A 20,113-nucleotide genomic window follows, 5' to 3' on the forward strand; every position below is an offset into this window, starting at 1 on the left:
AGGCCACTCCAGGAAGCAATGAGGGGGCTCCTGTACACCCCCCCCACACACACACACACACATCTGATCCAGCCCAGACTGAGGCTCCAAGAGACCAGTAAGGTAGGAAATGGACGACAAGGGGTAGACAGGCAGCGCAGTGGATAGAGCACCGGCCTTGCATTCAGGAGGACCTGAGTTCAAATCCAACCTCAGACACTTGACACTTGCTAGCTGTGTGACCCTCATTGCCCCACTTTAAAAAATAAAAAAAAGGAAATGGACGACAAGCCACCAGCACATCCCAGCCAGAAGAGCCTCTAATGGTCCTCAAGCGCACCCGGCACCTAAGAGGGAGGCCCATCATCAAGTACCAACGAGTGGTCAACCTAGCCTCTGCTAAGATCGGCAGGGAGGTCCTCATGATACAAATTCTGTTTGGTGCATAAAGCCCTCCACGGCCTGGGCACCCAGTCTTCTCACAGTAGACATCCCTCCTAGTTCTGGTCCTGCATAGAAGTCTGCAGCCAAACGTGTGTTCTCCACACGTGATGCTCTATGTCCTGTCTCCGTGCTTTGGGACCAGCTGTCCCCCTTGCCTAGGACGTGCTCTCTTCTTATCTCTACCTCTTAAAATCCTGCCTTTCCTTAAAAACCAAATGCAACATGCATAACCTGTATCACACTGTTTGCTGTCCTGGGAAGGGAAGGAGAAAAACTTGGAATTCAAAATCTCATTAAAAAATTGAATGTTGAAAACTATCTTTACACATAATTGGAAAAAATATATTATTTACCAAAAAAAAAAAAATGAAATGGTAGCACCACCACCTTTCCACTAAAGGCCTTTTCAGTTGTTGTTATATTTGGGGGGGGGGAGGGGCAGGGCAATGAGGGTTAAGTGACTTGCCCAGGGTCACACAGCTAGTAAGTATCAACTATCTGAGGCTGGATTTGAACTCAGGTCCTCCTGAATCCGGGCCGGCACTTTATCCACTGTGCCACCTAGCTGCCCCCTGGCCTTTCTTAATAATGGTGACTTCAAGGTACAGTGGAAAGAAAAGAGGGTCAGACTCATACTCCCATCTCTCGACCTCCCCCTCAAGTTTCTTCATCTGAAAAATGAGGTCCCAAGGTCCCTTCCAACTCTGAAACCCTGGCAGTTAATGCCTCCCCCCACCCCACCACACACAAACCTAGCCTGCATTTCTTTTGTCTCCCCCAATCAATGCAAGCTCCCTGCAGGGAGGTCAGCTTGGTTTGTCTTTGTAGCCCAGGAGCTCAGCACATAAGAAAGGGAAAGGGACAGGACCTAAGATTGTTTTGGGGCAGGGAACTCCCAGAGGAGGAAATCCCCTCTACTTCAGGAATTGATCATCTGTCTGTCTGCTTGTTTCTGAGAGCACCTGAGGCCCAGGGGGGATTAAATTACTCAACCCACAGTTTCCGAGGCAGTCATAGTAAGCAAGCATTTAATAAATACTTAATCAATTACAGGCATCCAGGTAGTACAAGCGATCCAGCCTGAAACCTGGAATCTGAGCCATGAGTTTGAATCCTACTGCACGTACTAGCTCCATGACCCTGGCAAATGACTTAATCTCCATCTGCCTCAGTTCCCTCATCTGAAAAATGAGGCTAACAGCACCTGCCTCTTGGGGGCATTGTGAAGATAAAATGACTTGATAATGTATAAAGCACTTTGCAAACCTTACAGTGCTTTACATACCATTATTAGCTATTAAAGTTGAGTGATTGAATAAGGGGACTGAAGACCCTGTTAGGCCTTACCCAATCATCTCTGCCACTTTGGACCTCACTATTGAGCACCACCCTCAATCCCTGGCAGCAATGGGCTATGGGACACGCCCATTCCACTCCTGACCAGCCTATCCTCCTGTGACATGGTACATGAGTCCTAGAGAGGGAAGGGGTCACCAGCTCTTCTCCCCTTTCCCCCTCCCTGGAACAAAGCTGACTGTGTACCCCCAGGCAGGCACTGCCACCCCTGGCCTTCCAAAGGAAACACTCAAGCCTAGGGAACCACCAGTATCACAACACCCCTCTTCTAGCCTGTGGTCAAAAAATGGAAATAACTTGTCCATGGAATAATCCCTGGAATAAGAGAGTTCACTGTGCCTCCACAACCTTACTGCACAACTTCCTCCCCAACAGGGTCCACTAGATCCTCAGGCCTAGGAAGACTGCAACTGCCCCCTACTGAATAAACTCAAGGGGACCGGGATGGAGTCAGCCTGGAAAGAAGCCAAGAGGCCCATGACGACTGAGCCAGCCCTCAGCCAAGCCCAGGCGCACCTGCACCACCTAGTCAGCCAAAACCCAGGACAGCCTGAGGGGTGAGCGTGACATCCCTGGAGGGGATCGTTACAATGAGAGCTCAGTGTACTGGCCCAGCTTCTGGTCAGCCATCAGCATCCCTCACACAGCAGAGAGCCTGGACAGTCCTGGTCCTCCACAGCTCAAGCTGCCCTGACAATCTGGACATCCTGGGCTCAGGCTAAAGCTCTGAGTCACAAGTAGGAGTATAAGGGATTCTCCACTCTAGGGCTCAGGGTAATAAACTGGGAGCTGGCGAGGGGAGGTGGTACTTGCCCAATCTGGAATCCCTGAAAGTGGGAGCCAGACTTCTCCCATCATCACCCTGGCCAGGTGTGCTCAGCTCCCTCTCTGAACCTGAATTTCAACTCAGTGACTTTTGGCAACATATTACACGCCTATCCCCTTTATATTTTTTACTTGAGATTTTAAAAAATTCTTTTAGTAGGTAAATTTGATGCACAGCTTCTGTAATCACTGACCATGCTAGATAGTAGGAGTTACTCTATGTAGGTTAAAAAAAAAATCTCAACATGCTATAAATGATGAAGTTGTGTATTCAAATTTTCATGAAAAAGTATAGCAAAGTAATAAAAGAAGCAATCTTGTTTTCTACATAGAGGGGAAGTTCTAAGTCTTTTGCAAAAAGCCTGCCCCCTCCACACTCCTCGTCATTTTTTCAGTAACACATACCATTCACCTGTTTGGGGGTGTAGCTTTTAACTCCCAGACTGATTACTGATATCCCCCCCATGTCTACTTGCTTCAAAGCACAGCAACACATGCCCCAAGGATCTGTTTGATCAAGTTTCCAAATCTAACCTGGAAAACATTCACATCCAAGGCTCTCACAGGCCCTGTGTGTTTGTTGTTCTGGGCAATCACAACATCACTGTCTCCAGCGATGATTCTGGAAGGATCATACATAATAATATTGCCGTTTTCACCCCCTGCAATTAAGACTCCAGAAAGATGTCCTTTGGAATCCATCTTATGAGGTCCCCAAATCAATTTGTGGTACCTGAAAGACAAAAGAAGCAGAACACCACACTCATAGGCCAAATAAAATGCAAGAGGCTGAAGTCACGTTCCACTTTCCTTTCTCTCTCCTCTTCCCAGCTATCCAGTTTTATGTAGAGCATTGCAACTTTAGCAATCTGATTTAAACATCAAAGGGAAACAGCATTCCTGTGTATTGATCCATAAATAAAGAACGCAACTATCTTCTGCAGAAGCAAATTAGAAAGTTAGCTTAATGCACCCGAAAAACAAATGGACGATATTAGGATACAGCATAATACTCCCTATACTGAAGCGGACCACAACCTCTCCCTTAGTCTTTCAGAGGGTATGTGGCTGAACTGAGGGGTGAGTCTCTCTCCAAACTCAGACAAAAGACACAAAAGATATCACCAATATCATTCCTTACTCAACACCTTTCTGGTTTAGTAGGAATTGCTAATGCTGACATTCTTGTGGCCTAGCTTTTAAAACACAGGGTCCAGGGAGGATATCGTTGGTAAAATCTGAGTTACTAAAATGAATTAAATGAGGGGGAAAGCCAAGCTATCCAAAGCCATATGAAAAGATACTCAAAATCACCAATAATGCAGGAAATATGAAGTAAAAACAACTATCAGATTGGCAAAGCTGACAAGAAATAAAATGACAAGTGCTGGAGAGGAGGTGGGAAACAGACACATTCACACACTGTTGGTGGAGCTGTGAGCTGGTCCAGTCATTCTGGAAAACAAGACAGAACCACACCCCCAAAAGTTATTACACTGCACACCCTCTAACCTGGTGAATGCCACTATTAACCTAGACCTTAAAGAGATCAAAGAGAAGCAAAGGACCAATATGTGTAAGAATTTTTATAGCAGCTCTTTTTGTTGGGAAAATTGGGGAATGGCTGGGAAAGTGATGGAAGACTCTATTACTGGGGATGATGCCGGGGACGGTTTCAGAAAAAGCTGAGAAGACTAGGATGAAGTGAGCAAAACTGGGGGAACAATTTGGCTACACTGAAGAGCCTCTCCACTGCGGAATTAGAAAAAGAAATAGGCTTGTCATTGCTGCCAATAGACATACTTTACCTTGATGGTAACAACAAACCATCTCCCTATTTCTCATGGTATTTTAGCCCAACAAGGATTTACTAAGCACCTAAAACATCCCTGACCTTCAGGAGCTTACATTCGATTGGGAAAAACAACCCAGAAGTCAAAGAATTCTGGGTTCTGAAGTAGAAAGAAGTCTCATCCCTCCTGTGCACTTAAGAGGGAGGATCACTCTCTCATACCAATTATTTTAGAGAAATTGAATGGGCAGAGACCCACAATTGAAATATTTTATTTGTTTTTAATAAGTGGACCACAACTGGCTGTGGAAACCATGGGCAAATCTTCTCATCTCTTTCATCTGCAAAATTACAGGGTAGGACTACGATAAGGTCCCAATCCAGCACTCAAATCTGATGAACCTATGACTCTAAAAAGAATATGTATCATTTGCAGAATTCGGGTACTTTAGCATCACCACCTATCACTTAAATCATTAGTGGTTTTGCAAGAGCAACCAGATTCCTGCAATAGAATTCTTGTTGTCTGAATGGAACTACTTTCTCATAATCTCTAAATGAAAGAAAAAATGATTTTTGGTTTTTTGGACCTGTGATTCCATGGACAGAAAAAAACTCCCTGTGAGGAAACTTCCCCTACCAATGCAGGCAACTAAGTGCAACTAAATGACTTGTCCGGGAGAAAAAGCATCTTACACAGTAGCTTTACACACAATTGTGTGGCAAACTTTTCTTTAACCTCAAAGGAAATAAACTTATAATTACTATGAAAAAACTGAAGCATTACTGCACCAAGTCAAACTCAAGAGATTTTCAACAATTTTCTCCTATTCTATGACGTGTCCCACATCATTGATGACATTTCCTGCAATCATTTTACAATTTTATGCACAGAATGAGCACCAACTACAACTACAAACAGCAGCAGTATACTATTTACAAACAGTGTTAAGCATAGACTGAGATTCATACCTATGGGAAGAAGAAAAAGTAGCACAAGATTTCATATCCAATGATGGATCAGACAGGTCTAATTCAAATATCTCCAGGGAAGCATTGGTACTAAATGTGGCATCCAACTGCTGAGCAGATGTTCCTATGAAAAATAATTCAAAAAAGAAACAGCAAATTAGGGGAGGAAATCCTTGTAAGAAATAGTTTTTATAAAGATCTGCTATCAAAGATGAATAGGGAACTGATACAAACATGTAAGTTATCAATGTACATACAAAGGGGCTGAATCATTAAGAAAAATGCATATTAAAATAACTGATGTTTTAACCTCATCTATCAAACTGGCAAAGATGACATAAGATAAAAATGCCAAGGTTGGAAAGGAAGACACTATGACTTTGTTGGTAGAATTGTGAATTGCTCTAACCATTCTGGAACTATACTAAAAAGTTGATAAACTATATATACCATTTGAACCAGTATCAGGAAGACCCAAGTTCAAATACAGCCTCAGACACTTACTAGCTGTGTGAGCCTGGGCAAGTCACTTAACCCTGTTTGCCTCAGTTTTCTCATCTGTAAATTGTTCTAGAGAAGGAAATTGCAAAATACTCCAGTATCTTTGCCCCAAAAAAATCCCATATGGAGTGATAAAAAGTCTGAACGACTGTAACAAATAAACAACAAATAGCTCAAAGAGGTTAAAGATAGAGGGAAAAGTTCCAAATATAAAAATTATTTACAGCAGTCCTTTTTATCGTAGCAAAGAACAAGAAGGAAAGTGAATGGGCGTAGATTAGAGAATGACAGAATAAATCCATAGTCTATCACCACATTAATGAACCTTTAAAAATACAAAAATTCAGGGAAACTTATTGAACTGATACAAAAAAAAAGTAAGCAAAACCAGAATAATTTACATAATGCAACACCACGAGAAAAAACAAACAACAAAAGGTTTTATAACGCTAATCAAAACCACAATATCAATAACTGTGAACCAAGCTTCCCATTTTTCTGGCAGAAAGATGGTAGACTATATGTGAAGCATGAGGCATAGCCAGGGCAGTGCTTTTTTTAATACTCCATTTATTTGCTAGAAAGCACTGAGTTCTATAGATTTGGGAGGTTTTTTGGGGAGGGAAGGGAGAGCTCACACTGGGAAGTGAGAATGTTGTCCAAAAAAAAGTAATACTAAAAACATTTTTTTTTTGGCAAGGCAATGAGTGACTAGACCAGGGTCACACAGCTAGAAAGTGTCATGTGTCTAAGACCAGATTTGAACTCAAGACCTTCTGAATCCAGGGCTGGTGCTTTATCCAAAAAAACATTTTTCAAAATACATTTATCAATGCATTTGTCCCCAACTTCCTCCCAAAAAATGTCTGAAGTTAATGACATAAGTTCTTTCTTTTCAATTATCTTTTTTCATAAGAATTTTCATTGTCGGTCATTCAATAAAGGTTTATTAAGGACCTACTATGTGCTGGGCACTGAAGTTCTGGGGAAAACAAAGATAAAAGGCAGTCCTTGCTCTCAAAGAAAGAGCTCACAGCTTAATGTGGGAGACAACATGCAAACCATGTACAAAGAAGGTCTATATACAAGATTAACTGAAAATAATCAATGGAGGGAAGACACTAGAAAAGGTTTCCTATAGAAGGTGGACTTTTAGGTGCGACTTGAAGGAAGACACGAGACAGAGATGAAATAGAAGAATATTTCCAAGCATGAGAGACTGCTCAGTGTTGGGAGATGGAATGTTTTGTTCGAGGAAGAACAGCAAGGAGGCCAATGTCACTGGATGGGGAAGAAGAGAGGGAGAGAATGAGGGAGGGGAGGGAGGGATCAAGATGGAGGGAGAGAGGGAGGAGAGAGAGAGAGAGGGAGAGAGAGAGAGAGGGAGGGAGGGAGGGAGGGAGGGAGGAAGGGAGACAGAGAGATGGGAGGGTGAGGTGGAAGAAGGGGAGCAGACTGGGGAGGAAGGGAATCCAAATTAAGAAGGGCTTCCTGAAGGTGATAGGACAGGACTTTATCTTATCCAAAATCTTGACAAGTATGACACCTAATAGAGATAGAAAAAACAAAGGAAAAGTAGAACATAACTACACAAGGAAAGAAAACTGATGAGACAAAAATACTCCTTCAGACCAAATTACATTTCTCTCCAAAACACGGTCTCATAACTTACTAGCGTCTGCTTATGTGTAAAATAAAATCATTTGCTGCTAGGAAAAGATTCTAAGCAAACTAATCTTAGGCAAGCAGTTCCTCCTCCACTTACCTGTAGCCAGGTAAACGGGATGACACTGGGCAGGGCTCCATGCCTGTGTGGCGGTCCGGTCTATTTCCTTTAACTTCATCCTGCTACACACAAGGACATCAAGGAGGCAGCGTTACAAGCCAGAAGCCCACCGCCTTCCCGATAAACAGTAAGCGTGAGCACTGAATGCCGGGGGTAGTGCCCTCTTGTCCGGTCCAGTCTGGAGATTCTAGTGCGGTGGTGAGCCGGGGCACCTGTGCCCGGCGCGGCCGTCTCGTCTGCCTTTAGAAAACCGCCGGGGCCCCGGGAGGTGCAGTGATTTCTCTCCGGACCGGGGCAGCTGGAGCAGACAGACAGACAGACGGAGGCGGGTCTCCCGCCCGGCGGTGACACGTCAGAGGCCAGCGCACTGGCCGGAGGGATGGGGGCCCCCTCCCGCTCCGTGGCCACCCGCGGCGCTCAGATTCCCCCCTTTGCCCAGAGAGACGGAGGCTCGCAGGCGGTAACTGCGGGCGAAGGCAACAGATCGCGGCCCTTCGGAAGGCGGGGGAGGGGGGGCCGAGGCGTCGCGGGGAGCCCTGACGGACCTCACTCTCAGGACCCCCCCGGCTCCCCAGAAAGGGCCCCCCCACCCCGGGCCGCCCGCCCGCCCGCACTCCCAGCCCCCCAAGCTGGAAAGAGGGTGAGCCCAGCCCGGCTTCCGGGCCAGGGGCTTCGAGGGTCCCCCCTTCCCGCTCGTGTGCGTGACCATGCCCGGGGTCACCCTCCCGAGGACAAGCGGTCGTTAGCGGGGCGGGGGCGCTGGCCGGGAGCCCGACCTTGGGCCCCCGGGCCGCGGGGCTGGGAGGAGGAAGGGGCGGTCAAAGGTCCTGACAGCCCGGAGCCCGGGATCCTCGGCCCCCCCCCCCGCCCAGCGGCTGCCCCCGCAAGGAGCCGGGGCCTCGGGGCCTCGGGCTGGGGGCGCCGAGCCGGCCGCGTCCCCCTGGCCTGCCTCAGTTTCCCCGTCTGCAGCTGCCTCCCGAGGCGGGCGGAGAATGCGGTCGCAAGCCTCGGGAAGGCCGGGGGGTAGCGGGGCCCCGCGGCGGTGCAAAGGCGCGGGGGCCGGCCCAGACCCCCGGCTCCCGGCCCCGTACGCACCCGAGGGCGGAGGGGACCGTCAGGGCCCCGGGTCGCGCTCTCCTTCCTCGGGCTCCACAGGGGCCGCGCCGGGCTCGTCTCTGTCGCCGCTTCGCCGCCGGCTCCGAGCCCGCCGCGGAGGAGGAGGAGGCGTCCTGGACGGACTGCCCGGGAGCTGAGACGACGAGGGGCCGGGGCGTCCGTCAGGCAATCGGTCGGTCAGTCGAGCGGCGATCCTCCGGACGCCGCCGCCGCTGCTGCCCCTCCCCCAGACCGGTGAACTTCTCCAACGTGGCAGCCGCGGTCCGGCCCCGCCCCGCGAACACTTCCGGGAGCAAAGGGGGCGGGGGGGTGGGGGGAGATGAAGCGCAAGAAAGGTTTTCCCCGGCGCAGGCGCGCCGACAACCACGGGGGCGCTCTTCCCCGGCGCAGGCGCACACGCCGCTACAGGAACGATACCTACGGACGCAGGCGCGCCAGGGGCCGCGGCACTTCCGATATCCGGCGGAAGGAGACGCAATCTCGCGAGTAACGAGGCTCTGATCCGTTACCCTTCGGTGACGCAGCCGCGTATGTTTCCCCCCGTCCTCTGGCTCCGTGGATAAGGGTCGCAAATCATGGGGCAGAGCCGGAGCCCTGGGCCCGGCCCCGGACGATGCGGATCCGCCTCCACCAGCGGGACCAGCCCGAGGAGCGCCTCGACTAGAGCGGGAGGGGGCCCCACCCCCACCCCGGAGCCCGAGCCTCGGACCGAACCAGGAGCAGCTGTGGGCAGAGGCTAGAAGGCTCGGGGACCGGCGGGGACCCCAGGGCTCCAGCCGCTCTGCATCCCAAACCTTATCCCCGACATCACGCGCCCGTCGGGGCTGAAGAGAGCATCGCTTTTGCCGAGACCTCGAAGGGAGCGGGCCGGGCCCCTGCCCTCGGCGAGCTCGCATCCCCCCGGGGGAGAGGGCACGCGATAGAGGCGAGGAGCCTTCTCCAGGTGGGGTAACCCGGGACTCGAAGCCACTCGCTAAGGATGGAGCGGGAGCACTGGGAAGCCCAAGCTGGTGCAGCCCCTGGGCCTCGGGAAATGGGCCGGAATGGGGGAGACTTGATGCTCTAGGGGCGGACTAGATTGGCACAGGCCTCTGCTGGAGGTTTGAGCTAGCGCTGCAGTGGAGGTTAGAGGTCCCTATATCGGGAGATTAGGCTTTGGCCGGTGTTTGTGGCCTTGTGGTGGGGTCAAGCAAGGGGGTTGGGAGAGCCTATCCAGCCGATTTACGTGGGAAAACCTTCCAGACCTCAAACACTGTAGCTGGGGGCAGTTATAATTGGATGTGTCTGATCTCTAGTAGAGTTCACTCGGAAAACGTGTCCAGTATTAAAACAAAACAAATTCCACTTATCCTGAGGACATCTTTATTATATCTTGGTCATATTTCGAATCTTAGACATTTTGCAATACTCAAATGGTGTTCTAGTATCAGCAATCGGCTTAAGATTTCTTATGTCATTAATGACATGGCACTGTGCACTAGCGATACAAAACAAGATGGAGGTGGAAAGAGCTCCTGTGACTGAAGTGAGGTAAAAAGGAAGCCCTCACTGGGACTTCCTTCTTGGGAATGGAAAGTGTCTGTGAGAGAGCACTTACTAAGTTAATTTATGGAATTCAACTCTAGAAAATCTAACCAAACATTTTGAGCCGAATTTTTTATTCAAACCAATTTAAGTACATTGCTTCCACAGAATTTCAGAATTGGAAGTAGCCATCTTAATCCAATCCAAACTGTCCCAAAAGGGATGTCATCTCATCTAGTTTACATGACCTCTCCCATCTAACGGGGTGTAAACATCACCTGCTAAGGAAAAAAATTACAATACAGGGTATTCCAGTGGGCTATGAACTTAACCAAAAGAATTTTAAAGTTAAATTTTTTTTACTATTTTAAAAATTTTGATTGAAGATGACAAACATTGAAGAAAAAGTCAGCTGTGTACTCTGGTTAGCAGAACTTAAAAAAACTGGATGGAAAATTTCAAAAGAACTGGCTCCCATTTTAGATAAACGAGATCTGGGAGACAAAGTAACTGAAGAGAGCAAGGTTCAAATTGAGAGGGCATTTGAACAGAATCCAAAATCGATTTCGGCTTAGGTCTGTTGACATCAACTTTCCAAAAACCAAACTGCACAGAATTTAACGCTGAAACTCCACAAGCATGAGGTCTCCAGTGACGACCTGCAAACTGACAAAGATGACAAAAGATGGAATCAATATTGGAGATTATGGTAATGAGTGGGCTGGGAAATTCGCCCACTCAAGCAGAAAGGAGGCCAAAGCATAGAGCTGTTTATTCTTTTGAAAGGTGACACACAAAGGTGGAAAAGTCAAGCAGTTTTTATACCTTGTTGCAAACAATTACAGTGGTTAGCACAGGATGTGACAATTAGCTTGAAACCAGATGGTCCTTCAGGGCAGGACCCCCTGACCCCTAGGGTCCCAACAATAGGTCATTCCTTTATTCTTAACTGGTCAAATCCCTGATTTCCCAACATAGCCGGAGGTGAATTTTCGTTAAGCATGTCATTTTCTAGAATTGACACAACTGCAAAACAATGTTGACATGCCTGAGTGAACATCTTTATAGAGATGGGGGGGGGCGGGGTCGGTGGAAATCATGGAAATCATGAGATCTGAACATTAGGCTATCAAGTCATTCCTCTCAGTCCTTCCTCTTTTTTTTTTTAATGAGGCAATTGGGGGTTAAGTGACTTGCCCAGGGTCACACAGCTAGTAAGTGTTATATGTCTGAGGCCGGATTTGAACTCAGGTACTCCTGACTCCAGGGCCAGTGCTCTATCCACTGTGCCACCTAGCTGCCCCGGGTCCTTCCACTTTTTCAGGACCAAGATTCTACTTGGTCCACCCTTTGTTTCAGATCTCACTCAGGACCTCTTTAGAAGTAAGACTCTCCCTGGTGGTTCCAACTTGTTGCTACTAGGGACAGTCCGGTGAATGAGCATAATAAAACATGGAGCTAAACAAGGTTAATAATAATAGTAGTGAGTCCAAGTAATGGGCTCAAGAACTTCATCCACCCCCCCCCATTCCAAAGGCTATTCCACCAATTAGTCCAAGGGGCAGTACTGACCCCTGAGTTGGTGACTATTTCTTTACTAAACTTGTCTAATGCCCTTATACCTTTGGTTATGGCCCCATTGGGGGCCATATGGTTGGGGATAAAAGTACAACTGTCTCCAATGATTTTACAGGCTCCTTTTTCTGCCAGTAGTATGTCCAGGACCATCCTATTTTCCATGACTACTTGACTAGTTGCTGACAGCTGTTCTGCCACCCTTTGTAATGCTCCCCTGGTGCAATGTACCTTTGTTGATTAGAATAGATGTAGTTTATCCAGTTCACGTTCTTATTTATGGTAACCCACCAGAACAAGGACTCAAATCCTGCAGCAATCTGATTTCTCACCTTAAATTGGACCCCTCCAGGAACTCCAATACTATCTAGGGTGATCCCCGGGGCAATCCATCATCCAGCTCAAGTAAGCCCTATCTTGGGGCTAGGTTTTACACTTAAAATAGTCAAAGGGATTGCCAGTTGGACTAGAGCCTATGTGGCTTGAGTCAGGACCTGAAGTAGTCGGTTGCTCTTAGGGTCACATATCCACCAAAGGTCTGAGCAGGGGCGGGTGAAGGGGCAGGTATGATCTATTCGGGTGATGCTCCTACACCATGAAGGAGGAGAGGATGTGTCAGTTCCAAGGCAGTCTAGCTTTCGAAAACCTTGGTTTACCTGAGGCCTTCCTCTTTCTTGTGGTGGAAAGGGAGGGTATAGGGTGTCCCACACGGAGCAATTGCTAGGGAGGCTCTTATTACAGAATAGTGCCAAAATGCAGGTGTATTCCTCAGGTAAAGTAGTGAAGTTGAACGGAAAGGGGACCACTATTGGGTTAGCTCTGCCCTGGGCACAGGCGTAACAGTTAGTTCTCTTCAAAGACTTTACTGAGAACTGTACCCAATCCAACCAAGCATTCCCTTCTCCATACCCCAGTTCTACTTCCATGGCTGTCTTAAGGTCAGTGACCTTAAAAATCCTCATAGGGTTGATTTGAATCAGGAGTAATCGTCGGTTCCTGATTCGATGGGCGGAAAGCTGGGCGAGTCCAGTTGGAAGGGATTACTACCACTTTAAACCTTCCCACCAGGTCCTTCCCATTCAAATCCATTCCAAACCCAGAGGTACCCTCAATGCAAACTGATTTGATTGGACAAGGGTCTCCCCATCCCTTCTGCACCTATTTGCCTCTAAGAAGGTGATGGCCACTGAGTTGCAATTCTTTGTGCAACCCAAGGAAGCCCCTAGTTTGAAGAATTTCACCACATCTTGCAGCTGAACTCAGCACTTCCCTTTTGAGGATGACCACCCCCCTGCCTGAGTGGTCCACCACACCACATCCCAAGTGGGACAGGGGTTAAGGTGGATCTCACTGCCTTCACCTCCTCCCCCAACACAAATATTTGTCCGATCCCATGTAATATGAGTCCCACCCGCCATAGTTTATCACCTGACAGGCATCGAAAGTCACAGTTACAGGGTCGTTAGATTCTTGGATCTGAATGGTGAAAAATTCTTTTTCTTGCCCCAATGTCCAGGATGCTGCCACCAAAGTTATCCAAAGTCCATACAAGGTCATCTTGTTCTGACGTCTACTTGTTCTGATAAGCTGTCTACTTCAGATGTCTGCTTCTTCTCATCCTGGTCTGAGAAATTCAAAGGGGGTCCACCTGCAGTTAATTAGGTTCAAATATTGGAGCCAGTAGTCATTCCTCTCAGTAAGATGGGTACACTTAAGTACTATCGGTCAAGGTATAAATCAGTAACATTAATAAAAGCCATTTGATCAGTTTGGAAATCAGGCAAATAAAGCTGACCAGGAGACTGAACAAAGAGGTTTATAGCCCAAGGAGGGTCAACTGTTCAAAAGTCTCCACTTTACATAAGCAATTTTTCTGGGAGGAAAGAGTTGGATGGATCAGTTGCACAGGTACTATCATACTACTGTTCCTCAATTAGCAATTCGTATTTTTAAAAAAGCCTTTCTGTCTTACCTTTTTCTGTATAGTACAGATTATTACAGCTGGAAGGGGCCTCAGGTCATCTAGACAAATCTCATTTTGTAGATAAGGCTGAGGACAATGACTTGACCAAAGTCACAGCCATAGTGTCCAAGCTCAGATGTACTTGACTGTACCACCTCCAGAACTCTTGATCAAATTCTGAACAGGCAATTTTCTTGATGAAGTTCTATTTTGCAGTTTTATTCCTAGGAAAAGACTCAGGTCAATATGTATGAAAGTAACAAAGTGCAAATTGAGATACACATTCAGATGTGGCCAGTGTGTGGGTTTAATTTGCCTAACTATGCTTTTTGTAATCAGGTAGGGCTTTGGGGGAGGGGAGAAGTGGAGGGTTCAACAATGTAATAAACATCTTAAATTTTTATGTAAATATAATTAATTGAGCTCTGTGTAAGTTTTTTTGTTTTGTTTTGGTTTTTTGCAGGGCAATGAGGGTTAAGTGACTTGCCCAAGGTCACACAGCTAGTTAAGTGTCTGAGGCTGGATTTGAACTCAGGTCCTCCTGAATCCAAGGCCAGTGCTTTATCCACTGTGCCACCTAGCTGCCCCCTCTATGTAAGTTTGACACAATCATTATTCTACTTTGTAAATGGAAATAGTTTTTAATCAGTTCTTCCATGCAGTTTCATTATGACTCAGAATCATGAAAAATAGAAACAGTGAACTTTGAAATCATTAGCTGTTGCCTAGTTAATAAGATACCAAGGGTGACTTAATACTGATTAAACCTGAGTTTGCAAAAATTACTATTTCAACAGTGGCTTTCACACTCACCCTCCTAATGGTGCTTTCTGGTTCCAAAGTATTACACACACACATCGTTTAATCGAGATGGTTTTTACTTTTGTAGTGGCTAGCATGAACCTCAGAGACAAGACCTTGGTTCAAGACCTGGTATGCATACTAGTTTTATGACCCTGGACAATTCATTTACAATCAATGCCCCAGCAGGCTACTTGTTACTTACTGTCTGTAAGTTGCAGGTGCCAACTAGCATTAGTAGAGGGGCTTTCCTCATTTGGAATTCCCTATGGCCTATGTAGAGAGCAGTTTAGTTTTCTAACGCCCTCGAGTAATGCATGCACCCGAATTAGACTTCAGTACAACTTATAATATCAGCATAGCTGTTCACCCCACCTGGAATGCACTCCCTTAAAACTAGTTTTTCTAAAATTGGAAATTGGAAATCTTTAACAAATGTTGAAAACTATCTTTACATGTAACTGGAAAAATCAGTAAACTTGGTTTTCTTTCAAAACTCAGCTCAAGAACCACATTCTACACATCAGGGTTGGCAAACCATGTGCTTGTGACAATGAAAAACCCCAGAGACAGAGTTTCTGGGTAATAATCAATTTATTAGTATGGCTAATAATCAAATAAATTACTGGTCAGTGGTTTTAGTAACCAAAGACAAAACCCATGGAAACACTGAATGCTTTAACTATCAATGGAAAAGGGAGTGCCCCTGACAAGTGAAGATCAACCCTCAATGGTGAATTAATGAAGTAGCATAAGTCAGCTCCTAATGCTGAAAATGTGGTTACATTATGAGGCTCAACTACCTCTAGCAATCTGGACAGAGGAATTCATCTCTATCAAGACAACTCTGGCTGGTTTTCTCCTTCCTGAGCAGGGTCACCCTAAACTCCAATGGCAGGTACAAAAACCTGGGTTTATTTCCTCAGGGCAAGAAGTCACCTCTAGTTTAGATTCTCTTTGCACTTCATACAGAAGGTCTTAGTTGGATACTCAAAAGCTATGGGCAAACTCCTCTATCTGCCATGCCCTTCATGCCATGCCTGACTGACCTTAAGGGATGAAGAAATAAAAGGCCTGGATTCTAATAGTTATTGTTATTCTCTCAGCCAAATGGTTTTTACATTTTGAAATCAAGTTTTTTGTATTTAAAAATGTCCAGCAGCAGACAGTTCCTCTATGTAAAGCCTACCTACCCAAGGGATATTATCTATTTTTTTTTAAATCAAACTGTAAATGATGTTCAAGTCTTTTCCCATTATTCTATGTATATAGAAATGCCTGGGGTTTTTTTATTAAATTCACAATTTTTAAAAAGCAGTTAGGTGCTGACTTTTTAGGCCCTTAAATACAAAGACTTTGTATTTTCTCCTAGAGGCAATAAGAATGGAGGTTTCTGAACAAGTGACATGACCAAACCTGTGATATTCAGGATATGTCTGAGTGAAGATAGTGACAGATGCCAGAAGTGGAGGCAGAGTCAGCCACACAGGACAAAAGCCAGAATAATGGTGAATATCAGGGTTTAATGACTGAGATGACAAAGAGATCACCAAGAGAAAAAAACAACTCTAGTCTGGACCTCAGTTTTCTCACCCCTAAATTGGCTTCTACCTCTCAATTTTTGATCTTATACTGTATTCAGCTTTTTTCCTATTTCTGTGATTAATCTTAAAGCCCTGAGTGTTGCCTATGTCCTGCTATTCGACCTGTGAGGCTCTCCCAACAGTCACCAGAATTTTCAAATAAGCATACAGTTAAAACCTGACTCCTTAACCTCAGCTAAATTCTTGGACTGATTAAACAAGGTGACCTGACATGTATTTTCCAGCTAAAACATCTACAAGCAAAGTGGGAAAAATAATTCCCAGTGTAACTTCAAAAAAAGCCATCCATGCCAACATCTGAATATCCTTTGAAAGAAACATCCAATTTGATCTAGAAATGCCTGTCCTAAGTTAAAATTGCTAATGATAGCCACAATGGGGGGGGGGCTGGGACAAATCACTCACATTTTACATTTTTCTAACACTAGCAACTAGCACAATATCTTGCATATTTGCTAAATAAAATGCCTTTTGAATTGTATTGTTGGGACCATCAAAAGGAAATCACATTAATTAATTTAAAATATGTATGGGAGATAGGCTTCTGGAGGAAATGAAAACTTTAGGATAAAAACATCTTCATAACGTCACCTTTAAATTTTGATTAGCATAATCTCCACATATTGAACAGATCACTGACAGTTATAAGTACTCAGGCAATATACTGCAGATATCACATAATGAACTGAAAGATAGATGTAGCCACTGTTCTGTGCTGCAGACAAGCATGGGGGGGGGACATCCAAAGGAAGTCATGTAAGTTACTAACATGTATAGCTACAAAAATACTTTAAAATTAGGAAAGAGCAGAACAACATCCCTACATTTCTCAAAATTATCAAATATATATAATAGGAAACTAATGAATCATTTTCAAAATAAAAGTAAACATACAGAGATTCTAGCTAATTAGATTTTTATCAAGGTGATCAAATAACATTAAAGCTCATAAAATGCTTACTTTCATATACCCAAAAATAATACCCTGAGAATAACTTACATTTTAATCCTCTTCAACTGCATATTCAATTATCTTCTGAATTTCAGGTTATCTTTTTCCAACCACTGCAAGAACATAATTCCTAAGAGGAGAAAGAGTATTTTAAACTATCTGTTCACCCAAACACAGATCATTTGTAAACACTTATCTTCAGACCAATATGCATATCCTCATAAAATATTTAATAATCACAACGGTTCATGATGTGAACAGCAGTGAAAAGGTTTAATCACTGGATATGAAGCCATTAGATGAGGTCCAAGGTATCAATAGTAAAAAAAATTAAAATCTTACACCATCATTTCATCCTTAAATGTGTGTGTGTGTGTGTGTGTGTGTGTGTGTGTGTGTGTGTGTGTAACACCGCCAAAATCAAGGAGTGATAGATTTCTCATCTGTCTGCACCTAAATGCTCACCCCTCCTTCCCACCAGGCATCAGCTAAGTTTGGCCTCTTGAAGCTCAAGGACCTCCCTCCTGAAGACCATAAAGTCTTGTTAGGCCACCAGCATCTGGGCAGTGTCTTGCACAACAGAAAAATATTATAGATGGACTTGTGTGTGCTGTAATAATTCCTCTGTAAACGAGTTATGATTCAGTTCGGCCAGTATTTTGCTGGCTACTTGCAGGATGTCCTAAAACAGGGAATTCAGGCCAGGCTTGTCAAGCAATGTGGAGGAATAGTTGGTAAATAATTCCATTCCTATTAAAATATTCCAAATATAGTGCCATTAGTCAAAAATTCTGTCGACTGGACAATTTGCTTTTGGCATTTTACATTCAGTGCTATTTCGTGCCTGATTTTGAACTAATAATCTTAAAATTCATCCTAGGGGGCAGCTAGGTGGCGCAGTGGATAGACCACCGGCCCTGGAGTCAGGAGTACAAATCCGGCCTCAGACATTTCACACTTACTAGCTGTGTGACCCTGGGCAAGTCACTTAACCCCCATTGCCTCACTTAAAAAAAAAAAAAATTCATCCTAAAATCCTTCTAGAACCTGAAACAGGTGAACTCACCGAAATCCCTCAATTTAAACATAAGGAAATGGAGGCTCAGGGAGGTTAGGTGACCCAGCATATATTTTAGTTACTCTTACCAAATAGGATTCCTACAAAATACTGGACATCCCATATTGTGTCGCGTATTAGGGGGATTGGGGGGGGGGGCGGTCCTCCTCTGTTAACGATTCCCGATTGTCCAGGTACAACTCGGTTTGGTTGGGGTTTCTTCCCTTCCGGTCTTTTTAGTTTATTTCATTTTTAATTCATCGTCCTAAGGGGTGGCAGGGGGTGGGATACAGGCGGAGAGAACATACAAGTTATCCCAAGGCCGCATTAGCCTGCGGGGGCAGGGTTTCCGTGGCTACCTGCTGGAGCCGGACCCCAAGCCGGGCACAGACGCAGGGGTGCCCCAGGTCTCACCAGGCCAGGAAGGACCCCGAAGCGCACACGGAAGGAGAGGGCCCGGGCCTCGCCCTGGACCAGCCCCAGGGGATGGCCAAAGGCCTTGGGCTGCAGAGGGACGCCCCTGCACCGCCAGCGCGCAGCCCCCGATGTTCCCCGGCCTCGCCCCGCAGAGGCGTCCGATCTCCCCATCCCCCGGCCCCGGAGCGAGCAGGGCCGGCGCTCCCCGCCCCTCAGCCCGCTCTCACCGTCCGGCTCCGGAGTCGCACGCCGGATTCCATGCCGGCAAAAAGGGCCCTGCAGCGCGGACAGAGAGAAGAAAGCGCCTGCGGGAAGGAGGAAAAGAAAGGGACCCGCCCGCGAGTCACTATTTAAAGACGGAGGAGGGGCGGGGCCCGCAGCGAGCCGAAGCCCCCATTCTGATTGGCTCTCGAGACGCAGAGCGGGCGGTGATTGGCGGCATTCAAAAAAAAAACCCGCCTCGCCTGGAACGGAGGCGGTGGAGGAGGAGGGAAGCGCAGCCTTCCCGCCGCATAACGGACTCAGGGGTGCGGCCGTTTCTGTGACGTCATGTCCGGGGGCGGGCCGCGAGACAAGTGTAGAGGTGGCCGGATGTACGTGTGACTCTTCTGCGTCTTAACTTTTAGACCTTTCACTGCCTGACTGGGCTCCCCGGTCCTGCCTCGCTGCACATGAAGCGCCTCCCGCTCTCTTTGTTCCTCCTAACACTGCATCTCTTCCCTTGGCCCGTGCGCATGCGTGGGATGCAATCCCACCCTCCCGGACCGGCCTTCTGCGGCTGCTGCTTGGAACCGAGCACCCCCGAGTTCAAACGCAGCCTGGGTCACTGCCCTACGGTGTAAGCCGGGACGAGCCCCTTCCCCGTCTCCCAGGGCTCCTTCAACTAGCCCTTTCATCTCATCTTCGATCTCCGGCTCCTGCCCCTCCCCACTTTTACGGCCAAACCCCCCGGGAGATTGTTTTCTGAATCCCTTGACTTCGGCCTTCGCCAGCCCGCTGAAACTCCCTCTCCGAGATGGCCGGTACTTTCTTAAGGGTTCATTTCATGTCCCTTCCTCCCTGAGGTTCCTTGACCCCGGTTCTCCCCCTACCTGTCTCAACTCTTAGGCTCTATGCTTTGTTGGCCATTACCCATCATCCATTCCCTTGGGGTGGGTGCCACCCAAGTTTCCCTTCTACCCCTCCTCCTTTTAGAGCCTCTCCCTTGGTAATCTGTGTTCCCAAGCATTCCATGATCATCTCTATACAAAAGATTTGTATGTCTTCGTATGCAAATCTTACCTCTCCTACATTCCAGTCCCCTCATCACTTACCGAATGATCAGACGGGGAAGCAGCAATCAGACTTTGCTCCCCTCTTGGGAGCACAGAAAGCTTCAAGCCCCAGGCCTGTAGGTGAGAAGCCACAATAATACAGCATTCAATATTCCTAAGAATGCAGTCATAGGAT

At 46.5% G+C, this 20,113-nt stretch overlaps 1 protein-coding gene across 10 annotated transcripts in view; it reads right to left on the reverse strand.

Annotated features, from left to right (window-relative positions):
* The window catches only part of SEC31A (SEC31 homolog A, COPII coat complex component), a 78,852-nt gene extending 69,968 nt beyond the window's left edge, over nt 1-8,884 (reverse strand). For all 10 annotated transcript variants that reach the window (XM_043970432.1, XM_043970429.1, XM_043970428.1 and 7 more), the window contains exons 1-4: nt 8,751-8,884; nt 7,635-7,717; nt 5,369-5,492; nt 3,139-3,337 (exon numbers count right to left, since the gene is read on the reverse strand). In XM_043970432.1, the coding sequence (XP_043826367.1) occupies nt 3,139-3,337; nt 5,369-5,492; nt 7,635-7,713 (402 nt within the window). In that variant the 5' untranslated portion in view covers nt 7,714-7,717; nt 8,751-8,884. The remainder of the gene's footprint in view (nt 1-3,138; nt 3,338-5,368; nt 5,493-7,634; nt 7,718-8,750) is intronic.
* Between the last annotated feature and the right edge of the window lie 11,229 nt (nt 8,885-20,113).

This window comes from Dromiciops gliroides, chromosome 6 (genome assembly GCF_019393635.1).
Source record: "Dromiciops gliroides isolate mDroGli1 chromosome 6, mDroGli1.pri, whole genome shotgun sequence".
Lineage (NCBI taxonomy): Eukaryota > Metazoa > Chordata > Mammalia > Microbiotheria > Microbiotheriidae > Dromiciops > Dromiciops gliroides.